This window comes from Achroia grisella, unplaced genomic scaffold (genome assembly GCF_030625045.1).
Source record: "Achroia grisella isolate CSIRO2021 unplaced genomic scaffold, CSIRO_AGI_Agris_v1 utg558, whole genome shotgun sequence".
Classification (NCBI taxonomy): Eukaryota; Metazoa; Arthropoda; class Insecta; order Lepidoptera; family Pyralidae; genus Achroia; species Achroia grisella.
In genome coordinates, this window is record NW_026712938.1 from 2,361,405 (window position 1) to 2,373,761 (window position 12,357).

General features: G+C 32.8%; 1 protein-coding gene across 1 annotated transcript in view; it reads left to right on the top strand.

Annotated features, from left to right (window-relative positions):
* LOC131848413 (transmembrane protein 132E) overlaps positions 1-12,357 on the top strand; it is an 85,365-nt gene that overhangs the window by 66,311 nt on the left and 6,697 nt on the right. The window contains exons 4-13 of the mRNA XM_059198255.1: positions 146-413; positions 4,903-5,046; positions 5,791-5,965; positions 7,683-7,831; positions 8,236-8,437; positions 8,853-9,025; positions 9,426-9,594; positions 10,504-10,776; positions 11,650-11,781; positions 12,217-12,257. Of these exons, the coding sequence (XP_059054238.1) occupies positions 146-413; positions 4,903-5,046; positions 5,791-5,965; positions 7,683-7,831; positions 8,236-8,437; positions 8,853-9,025; positions 9,426-9,594; positions 10,504-10,776; positions 11,650-11,781; positions 12,217-12,257 (1,726 nt within the window). The remainder of the gene's footprint in view (positions 1-145; positions 414-4,902; positions 5,047-5,790; positions 5,966-7,682; positions 7,832-8,235; positions 8,438-8,852; positions 9,026-9,425; positions 9,595-10,503; positions 10,777-11,649; positions 11,782-12,216; positions 12,258-12,357) is intronic.

A 12,357-nucleotide genomic window follows, 5' to 3' on the forward strand; every position in this document is an offset into this window, starting at 1 on the left:
ATAAAAACTGTAAGGCTTATCTGGGATAAGTAGTGTAGTATTAAATTTGTGCATTTTGTCCTAAATATTTACATTCTAATGAAGTATTTGACCATATTTAGTAATTTGTTACGACTATTTCACTGAAGCTAATTATTTTACATAGAGATGTGGAAGAAACCAGTGGTGCCGGAGGTCCCGGATGGGAGGAAGTGCTCACTTGGCTCGTGGAAGTCGGGGCTGAAGGAGAAAGCGATACTGAAGGCTCCGAGGGTGAATCTGGCCGGGGCACCGCTCGCCTTAGCTGGTCCGCTAGAGTATCGTCCACTTCAACGTCAACGTCTACCACTGAAGATCCTCCTCATGAACACAGAGTTAACACACGACTTGACATTGAAAAAGATGATATACAAGCAGTGCTACCTATTTCAAAGGTGAGTGTATTTAAATTATATCAGTAATGAAATAAAAAAACAAACCACATGTATGTCGAATCGAAATTATTAAAAATTTGTATAATTAATTAAAATCTTTTAGAAATACGTACATACTTAATATACACATAGTAGGTATTGATGTACAATAAAACAGACAAATTTATTTACAAAAAACAGAAATGTGTTTAGCATAGAAGAATATTAAGTATTAGCTACGTAATATTTATTCTATGGCATTAGTGAAGATACCACTTAACAGATGCACATGAGAATTGAAGTGTCATCATTTTAAAGTCGGTTAAATAACCGTATTATTTTAAACCGGCTACCCCGATTCACAGATATAAATTTAAATATCTGTGCCTGAACAAAATAAATGTGAAAGATCACAATCGCAGTTCTCCACTCAATTATTCGGTCGTTATTATCGTAGCAGGTGCCCGAAATCAACAATTTATAGAGACATCGATTGTACCGATAAATTAACCAAAAGGTATTTTCTCGGCAATTAATGAAACCAAGGGGGCTCCTTTTATTACTATAATGATATCTTTATCGAGTTTCAAGGGTTTTTATGATAATGGATCCTTGCTAAAGTCCGGTTACTATTATATATGAAGCATAAAATAAAAGGGTTTAATTAAAAAAATATTGTTAAATTGATATAGCAATTCGTTTCTATGTCATATAGTTAACTAAATATATACCAACGTAAGACGAGAGTCTAGACAAGTGGCTAACATTAATGAAACTTCCAAGTGGATGCCGTTTAAATGCATAATCAGATATAGCACGTTGTTGTCTTCTTACCATTTTTAAGGGATACATTATATTACATTACATACAAGGAACGGGCGTAGCCAGGGGAATGTGGGTCACGCCTCTGAAAATTATATACATAACAATGTATTATACACTAGCTCTGCCCGCGGTTTCACTCGCGTGATGTTTATAGCCTATAGGTATATTATTCTGTTGCATAAACTATATTATTGTAAAGTTTCATCAAAATCCGATCCGTAATTTTTGCATGAAAGAGTAACAAACATCCATGCTTACAAACTTTCGCGTTTATAATATTATTAAAATAAAATTAACTTTTGTAAAAATCACATCACCGCGTCGAAAAACGCTCATTTACAAAGGGAATACATTATATTGTTACAAATCGAATTGAAATATTGAATCATATTTACATTTTACATTTTGTACATCGTTCCCAAATTGTACAAAATATTGTAAAACTGTAAGTCTAAGTTTTGTGAATTCATAAATTCATGTATGTATCAATGATTTATTTAATACATTAAAAAAATCTAACTACTATACTATAAAAATGTCTGCGTGTTTAATGCGGCGTGTGTTTGGATGTATCGTGTGTGTTAGTGTTAGGCTTAATAGTATTACTCGTTATATGAATGAAGTGTTGTATAATGGAACCTTTATCGCGTGGTAATGGCGCCTAAGAGGTACGAACCGCCCACGGCTATTACTTTGGCTCGAGTCGATGAATTTTGAATAATATGTTCTTAAGGTAAATCTTTATGTTCTTAAGAATTCTCGTATTTTCTTCTTTCAGAAATATTTTAGAATATGCATATTGTTGTAGTCTTACTTTATATGTACATATATAGGTAAAAAGAATACACAGAAAAAGATTTGGAATACGGAGATATAAATTAGGGACGATTGACAAGAAATTTAAATATAAACAAGAAGGTACCATGAAATACATATAACTATCAAATACATATTTTGAATAAATATAATTTTCAGATTAGCCAGTGCAGTATACAACATGTATTAAAAAACGTAGCCTGTATTATGAATTTTTGGCGTAACTAGTTTAAGTGTACAAATATAATTATGTTGAAGAGATCCGCGTAAGAGTGAGAGTACGAGTATATAAGGAAACTTTTATTAAATACTAGCTACTCGCTCCGGCTTCGCATGGGTATACATAAACCTTCCTTTTGAATCACTCTGTCTATTAAAAAAAAATGCTTCAAAATCCGTTGCGTAGTTTTAAAGATTTAAGCATACATATGGATAGACAGCGACTGCGACTTTGTTTTATACTATGTAATGATGTCAAATTAGATTAGAATTATATAGAGATCTCTATCTAATGTACCTAGTATATAGGTACATCTCTATATTCTTTAGAAGCTGCATAGCTATATAAAAACTATATTAAACATATAATTAAAACGTTATGGGTGTATATAATTAAAAGGTTACATGATTTCTAAATACTATTGTTAACCATTTGCAATTCGTTTTAATTTCTGTATATTGCACATTTTGATTTTTGTACCAAATATATTTAACAAAAAATCTATTTTTTTTCGGACTATTCTAATGCTGTTGGCTGCAGCTGGCCTTTACAGCTTCACCGGACGGTAGGGGGCGAGTGCAGATGGCACTCCAAACCCGCGGATGGACTTATGGAGCGGCTGAAGGCCAACTCCCGCCTGACGGATACGACTTTAGTCTGAGGGCACCGCTAGGAGTTCGAACCTCGGCTCAGGCCGTCGTAATTTCGAACGGGGATCGATTGGAGGGACAGAAAAAATATTTTAATTTGTGAATTCATACAAACGTAAATAGTCACATAATAGTTTCAGCCTATTGCTCATCGATTCAGACGTAATGTGAGAGACAAGCAACTTAGCTTAACGAAGCCCACAAAATTTAATTGAATATATGCGTTGTGTAAATATATACCTAACCCAATTAATAATGAACGCCACGTGATAGACAGATTGTTACAGTTTAGAATTAAATAAATAACGCTTAGTTTAGCTCTTCTTTGATGTAACTAAACGCAAAAACTAAGCATAAAAATAAATAAATTTATATAATTATACCTTGTCGACTGTCATCCTAGAAAGGGTAGTCAGAGACATTGTTAAATTTTTAACGTCATGGTAAACGTTACACATATTTTATATTTGCATATTTGAATCCATTGTAGTAAAGAGCGAGCCTACTACCGTCACTCAGACAGAAATATAAATTGACACATAAAGCGAAATATTTTACGGCTATTTTATATGCAACTTACTAAATAACTGCAGCTTACAGTGCATTTAATTTAAAGTGCACCTTCAAAAGAGTAGTCACATTCGCATCACATTATAGTTTGTGTTTTATTTAGTATTATTTTGTGATGCACGAGATTTTATGATCATGAATCCTATGTATGGAAACATACTAGTTAGATTACATTAAATGTCGAATTGAGTTTATACATAGCCGTCCAATTTTAGCACTGTAGCTATGTGAGCAGCTTGATGACGAAAACGTGTACTAAATTAGTAAATATTTAATAAGTAACCGTCCAATAATTTGATCTGACAGCGCGCCCTAAATAGCTGAGAGATATGGGTTCGGATGCTTTTGCATCAAACTGTTTAAAGATTAAATGTTTCAACATGTCCTTATACTTTATATTTATTATTCTATATTAATAAGAAAACGTTTACAAGTAGGTATAATATAAATTAAAAATCCTGATAAATGTTCAAGAAACAAAAAACGCATCCCTTTTCTGAAAAACCACGCGTAAGTTTTAAATAACTTGAGACTATTTGCAAGTCATGATGACGCAGCTAAGCTTAATAATGAATCTGATACAATACTGAGTCTATAATATTATATATCGACACACTTCAGATAGTTTTACTTATAAGTTACAACCCTAATACTGTTCATACCAATTGATTTATCTCACCATTAGTAGACCAATTAGAGAGGACGCGCTTTATCAAGCTAGAACCTCTTCATATCGCACGCTGACGAATGAATGCTGCTTATCTGCCCCTCGACTGTGCAGAATAATTAAACCGGCTTGAGTAATGAAGTGTAAACAGTGCTATTAATGTATGTTCGTAATTAGTCGGAGAATTTGAAGCATCATTGTTGCGTTAGTTAATAGTGAAAGTTCTAACTTAATGACACTTAAACGCAAACAGATCGCTCCAGTGTAGTAGTAATAATCATAATTGGGTTTATTTGCTTGAAACAGTTAATTATGAAAAATGTACGTAGGCAGTGCATTACTTTTTTATCTTTGTAATAGGTACTTTTTATATACCTAATCGTACTCATCGATTCCTTATTACAGGAAATAGCAATAATTAGTAGCATAGATTCAGAATGTTACTTTGTTGATATTTTATGGAGGTACCTACATACCGTTCTTTAAAGTATCTATTGGAATAATATTATTAGAATTGTCAATCGACTTGAAAATGTTTACTTCTGTAATATAACAGACGCAAATAAATTATTACTAGTTATATATATACTTAGTTTTGATACCTCAGAACTATTTTATTTGAAAGCTTTTCTCTTTAGTAGTTTAACATGATAGACTAGGAATTTTTGATCCTATTTTTGCCTGATTTATCTAAACACAATATTATTATGTATTTATATGTATAGATCTATATAAATTGTATAATGATTTTATTCGATACAGAATTGGGAGGTACTAAACACGGCTGTGCTGACTGGGCGGCAAGTGTCGCAGGCTATGAAGGTCCTCATAGTGTCGCAGGCGGGTCAGGTTGCAGACGTTACTCTGCAAAGCTCCTGCCACTCCGAAGACGAAAGCGTATTAAAAGTAAGTCTTATTTTCCTAGTGTGTACTCGGGGATTATATTTTAGATGACGTATCTTCTTATTGCAAAACATATAGGTAATTGTTTGTTCCAAATGTAACAATATCACAATTTCATAACGTAGCATAATCTGACTGCGTTCCTATCTTCTGTATGCCTATAATATTAATAAGCCTGGAAAATTTACAGCACCATTTATTCCTAAAGTAACCAGATGTTGTAATGGGTACCAATCAACTTATAAAAATAAGGAGATACGTTACTCTTGTAGACAGAAACGCATAAAACAAATTTAGTATGAGAACTCATATAAACAATTTTTTTTGCTAGAACAAAATTAGCAACCATCAGAAATAAGGTGGTATGCTGAACGACTAAACCACAAAGACTTACGATATGTGTAACTTATTTAATATAGTATAAGTATCTATTACTTTTAATTTATCGTCTTGATTACCTTTAATGAAAATTGTACAATAGAGAATGAAAACAAAACATTATTTTATATGAATGTAGTAAGTACCTATATATTATGCGAAACTGAAAAAATAGAAGTTTGGGACTGCCCTGGACGGCTTTTGTTACAACAATCACATACAATTTCGCAACGTATTGTGAGGCAGGACGCGTGGTCAATATAAATGTTAAGATGATATTTTATCTGAATTCAGACTTATAGTGCTACTACTGTAAGTAGGGACATCGTCCGAAAATATTTTAGTAACGTACCTCTGTATCTTATCTAGGTATCATCGTCATGTAGTTCAGTTTATGTGGACGGATCAGAGATACGAGGGTCGTCGAATGCCTCGGTGATTGTCAAGTATGGAACGTACACTGGGCTGGCACGCTTCACTGTCTGGATGCCGGAAAATCCACTAGAAATTGACGTCGATGATAATCGATTATCACAGATTAAAGGTGAGTGTACATTCGTTAACTATCTTAGTACTACTTCTTAGTTTATTAATATTCACAAAACTGTGATTGTTGCAGTTGTATAAAATTTCCTTTAGGTATATATTATCCAAAATAATTGTGTGAACATTGCCACCTTAGACGTCGCGGCGTCGTCTGCGTTTGCATTTTTATTATTTCTCGTCTGATAATTATGTAATTATGCAAGATTTGATTATGTTGTCCTTAAACCTTTAAAATATTAGTTACGATCAACTGACAATTCGCAAAATGAATACCCTGGGTATTCAAGACCGTATGCAACTTTCATGTTTTGTTTCGTCATTGTAACTTTCAAACTACTTAGCCCAATAAAATAGAGTAAATGATTAAGTTAATCTATTTTCAATATATAATCGATAAAAGTTCTTAATTTCATAGTATACATTTAGTACTGCCACAGATAAAATAATATTACGAAATTACACATTGTTATTTTGCCTCTAATGGCTTCCACATAAAATTTACACAATATTTTCTTAAATTATACCTTATGTCGGATTCTGATCTATAAACTACATATATTACTGTATAAATTACTTAAAATCAGTACCATGAAAAACCAAAACTTACATCCATTGCTTTTGTAATATTAACTAGTAGTTTCGATAATGTATAATATATTATGTAATGACATATTATTACGCAATTGTTTTATAATGCGTAAACCTTCGAATACATATTCTTTAAAAATATTGTCACCAGTACCAATATGAAGTAAGAGCGAATCTGTGTCCTAAGAGTCTTAACGCATTATTCTGATAGGGTGAAACTGGTTAGTCAACATTATAGGTCCACATACATATTTATACAAATTTGAGAATATAAGTTTTCGAACCGAATTGAATTTTCTGTAGATGCGTGCATTTTTTGATACTTTAGTTTACAAGTATTTGTATCTACGACATTAGTAATAATATGTAAGTAAATGAGTTTCCAATATAATAGAATAAATACATCTTCGTGACTGCTATCCCAGATAGAATAAAAAATACTTGATATCTCAATATTTATCTCAATATATTTGAATTTAAATATAACTAGATTAGTTTGGATTGTTATGGATGTTTCCATTATAGAAAAGTTAAGAATAAATATAGGTAGAAGGTATAAATTGACACAAAGTTTTTTGATGTATGCCAGATTTGAAAATACGACGTTTTCAACTAAGTCGGTGTAGTAAATCACTGGGATTTCCATTAGGTATGTCCTATGTAAAATAGGTGGGTGACAAAATAAATTGCTAGATTATTATAAGTTTAGCTAATATACATGTAAGCTATATTTATTTCTAAAACTTATTTCTACATTCCGAGTAAACGAGATAAAAACATTATCAATTTTCTTATAAAGAGCCAAAGTTTGTGAGTTTAGATTCACAGAGGAAGTTGCGTGATTCAACTAGTAGGTAATAGTTAGATAAAATGATGATGTTAGTTAATACTAGTAAGAAGTGTAACATGGGCTGACATAGCGGCAGATGACGAGCCAGCTTACCGTACATGTATTTTAAATATATAAACCTTCTATTAAAAAAAATCGCTTCAAAATGCGTTGCGTAGTTTTAAAGATTTAAGCGTACATAGGGACAGACAGCGACAGCGATTTTATTTTATACTATGTAATGATGAAGTAAGTAGTTTTTTTTTTTTTTACTTATAAAATAATACTTTTTCCGAAGGATGGAAAGTATCAGACGAATCAAATTCAAAGGACAGACTGAGACGATCACTGACCGCGCGCGGTTGGGGCGGTGCCAGACCGGACGGGACAAACTCTTTGACAGATCAACGCACTTGCAGGCTTAGATATCAACAGAGTAATGTAGAGGTATGGAAGTACATTCACATATTTATTTATTTATATGTATGTCATATATATGACAAAACCTTTGTGTGTAGTCCGCGTTATCATGTAATTCTGCCTCTAAGTTTGCTTTGAAAGCGTTTTCCGGTTTAAAGGATTAGATATGGCAGTGAAAGTAAGCATATATGACCGGAATAACAACTACGATCTGCTGAATGGCAAATACGATCTACTATAGGCATAGTAGGGTCTCAGTAGAATTTATAACGTCTGAAATGCTGTTTATAGAAGACGGTTACTATTTTCTTTCTATCAGGGTGAACATTAAGCGTTTTTCATTCTAATTACAAATTGGTAAAAATAGTTGTAATTGTTCTTCTTGTGTAACTTCTGTATGGATTTTTAAAAGAATTTTTATTAATCACCAGGTGTACGCGAGATTTCTTGCCAAAGATCATGATTCAGGCCGTGTCTCGTACTTCGTTTCACGGCGAACGTGGCTTAAGGTGACAGAGCTGGTGTTGTCATTGATGCGTGTATCAGACCCGCGCATCGCTTCACTTCGTGGTCGCGTCTTACAAGGAAGAAGTACTGGCCGGACTGAAGTGCAAGTGCTGTCGCCAATAACTGGTAAGCTTACTATTACTATCTGTTTAATTATATAAATCACTTATAGTGTAGTATTTTTAAGATTAAATTGTTTGTTATTTACGTATAAATTTTTGTCTGCCGCCTAACGTGCTAAGAAAAGGCATTCTGAAATATTACTTTTTACATCTTATTTTTTACGTTATTTATAATTTACAACTAAATAAATAAATAAAAGGAAATATTAAATAGAGTTTTCCAAAAAAAAATATTTTAATATTACATTAAATATTTTGGGCTAAATTGTTTTCGCTATATTATATTCTAAACAGCGTCCATTTCTCTCATGGGTTAATAATTTAATATATATCTAAAGAGATCAAGTCTCTAACTTTTATCACAGTTTCGGATATATGGATTCGTATAAGTTTCAAAACTTTGAACTTTTACACTACAGGTCGTGTGATAGGTGTCCGTGAAGTGAGAGTAGTGAATGATAAGGTATCGATCTCTCGGCTACTAGTGAGAGTCATATCGGGTCTTCAACTCAACATATCTCCTGATTCGGCGATAGAAAATGGATATGTATCTGAAACCACAGTCACAAGACGTCTAACTGCACAATATCAAGTGAGTGAATGCTATGTCATCGTAGCATGTAACTAATGGCTACATTAAAATTATACAAAATATTTTTAGAATTAAATTCATTTTAAGTAGTCTAATTCCGTGGTCCTTATTTTAATTATATTTAATAATTTTGGAAGTATCAGTTATTTTATTTGACAAGAAACTTGGAATAAAACATAAGTTTTGCTTTTTTAATAAGTAATCTTAATAATATGATGACACAAAATCTCAAATATGTACCTAATGCTGAAAAACGTTTATTTAAAAGAGCGATACGCAAGTTTCTGTCTCGTTCTTCTTATAATGAATCTGCATTCCCAATGAAGCATAGAATATATTCTATAATAATAGTCATATAATATATAGAATATATATTTAATAAAGATTATTTTTATTTTAGGAAGGTCTACTGGATATCGACATGGAGTTCTCAGATGGTAGTCGCACAGCATTGCGTGACGTCGCAGTGTCTGACTACTACCTACTGGTGGAGAGTTTAGATCCCGAGGTGGTGGCATTTGCACCAATGCTCGCTTCCAGACATCCAAGAGTTATAGCTGTTGGTGAAGGTGCATAGGATTTTATATATTATAACTATAAAAAAAAATTAATATTTTGAGGAAGTTCATTTCACTGTATTTATGTAGATACATATTATTACTGAAACGAGAGAAAAAATATTTTATTTCAAATACAAGGTATCTGACGGTTCACCTATACAAAGTGTTAATTATCGCCGCTAGACATAAACACCATCATATATTTATTACATACTGTGAATACTGATGACGATGATGATATGCCTCCGTAAGCGTACAATTACAATGTACAATAATTATAATCATATAATTTACAATTGTAATCCCTACGGCAAAATCAAAAGCTCCCGTTATAGCAGTAACCACATTTGATTAAATTATTAAAATACTGTACATTACATAAAGTACAGTCGAATTAAACAACTAGTTTCTAAAGTCAGGTTAATAAGGCTTTCTAGGCAACTCTCAACTATATTTATTAATTTATCATTAATAAAAGAATACAACACTACTTTAATATACTTTAGATAATCTTTTTTTTATAAATATATACATTTTAATACATGTATTTATGAATAAATACATCTATTATAATATTTGACGGCCTCAGTGGTCTAGCGATTTTGCACACCGCTTTGTTTCCAATAGTCGCGGTCGATTCCTCGCACGATACAAACATTTCTATTAATGAGTATGACTGTTTGTATCAGGTGTTATATAAATGGGTGTTTTCTATGTTTGTATATATTTATAAAAAATGCATCTATGTATTTATATCAGCTGTCTAGTACTCATAATACAAGCTTTGCTTAGCTTGGGCCTAGAGGGTGTGTATATTGTCCTAAGATATTCTATTATTACCATATACTTTTTTGTTATGTATAGTAGTTATAAAGTGTGTTCTGCGGTTAGGTATCTAAACAAATAATCTATCTCTAGGTAGTGGTGAGTTGCTCCGAGTGACCCTTCTAACACCTGAACAATGCCGTTCGGGGCCACTCCGAAGAGTTGCTCTCCCAGGAAAAGGAGATGCCAAGACACCTGCCAATATTAAAAACATACCCGGTGCATTAGCGAGTGCGGCAGCCAGTGTCGACGTGGACTTCAGCGGTGGTGATGTCCCACAGAGACCAGATACTCCGCAGAATGACGATATTATGGCGCGTGGCGGCGTCAGAACTGGAATGGCTGATCTTAGCGATGTTCTTAAAGGTAAATAAAAATACTGTGGGATGCAGAAGTGATATGTGTCCAATTTATTTATTCTAACGTGTACGTCTTATTTATATTAGTGCGGAGCCCACAATCTTTCTCTGCACTAGTTACTCATGGTTGACTGGTAGATAACGCCGCGAGGTGTAAAGACCGCCATACGTTGGTACACTTTATTTTTGTGCATTGAAGATAAATAAACAATAATATAACGTTTGTTGATATCAAATTATTACTTTTTATGTAATTGGAATGGTAAAAAGTTAACATTCAAATTAGAAATATTTTTATTCTATTTCTAATAATATGTCAAATCAAATCAAACTGTCGGTAAGTGACCACTGATACCCATGTGATTGCATGTAGTACTCTTCATGGGTTGTCATTACGGAGGATTAAATTTCCATGCTTCCATGCCCTACTATTTCAACCTTATAGTTCGCCTAAAATACGAATTATAAAGCAAGCAAATAGGCGTCTGAAATACCGTGTAAAAATTGTAAGATAACCTCTATCTTCTTTATATCTAGTCATGTCAGTCGACTTCGTACCAAGACTTTATTGTTCCTTTAACATAAAATACAGACAACTTAAATGATCTATGACAATGTTATCGCTAAATAGCGTTTTCTTCCAGGCAACTTTAATTTTTTTTTTTCATACTACGATGGTGGCAATCAAGCATACCCCCAATCTTTATTCCATAACCTAATTTCCTTCTTTTTCACATTGAAAGTTAATATATTATATACAGTGCATAAAGATAACTTTGGTTCGATTCAATTTTATCCTTTAATCTACTCGGAATCAGGAGATACCAAGTAGATTAAAGTTAAATAGGAATTTAACTGTATTATAATTGATGTTTTAAAGGATTCTCGCCGTTCAAAGATGAGAATAACCACGAGCCGACAGTACAGGCGCAACAATATGGTTCCATCTTCCGGACCAACTCCGCAGTGCATCCCAGACACCCGCCCCCACACATGTCGCCTGTAGAAATAGGTCAGTATATGTAATATCACTATATTAGCAATTCTACGATCATGGTAGTCTAGCGGTTTAGCACACCACTTTACGTCTGATGATCGCGGATTCGATTCGTCGCACGGTATAAACATTTTTATTGGTCTGGGTGTTATCTATATATATATATGTATTTCATTATAAAAAATGTGTTTATGTATTTATATTACTTGTCTAGCACTAATAACGTTCATAGCTTTGCTTACCTTAGGACTAGATGGCGCTGTGTGAATTGTCCAGATATATTATTATTATTATCATCTATACGTACCATTTCTAACGCATTCATTTATAACGTATTTTAATGCAGTTTGTAGGGCTATATAATAAAATAATGTCAAGTATATTCATGTTTCATATTAATTGCGTAAAGTACTTTTAATTTGAACTAATTTAAAATTGTTTCATTTTCAGGAATGTATGTTTTACTTGGTGCATTCTGTTTCGCTATTGTGGTAAGTTATTTCTCATATAACCGATACACGTACAGTGCACACCATAGGTTGTACTTACTTACATATACGGTTTTTTGTATTGTAAGGTATTCTAAAATGC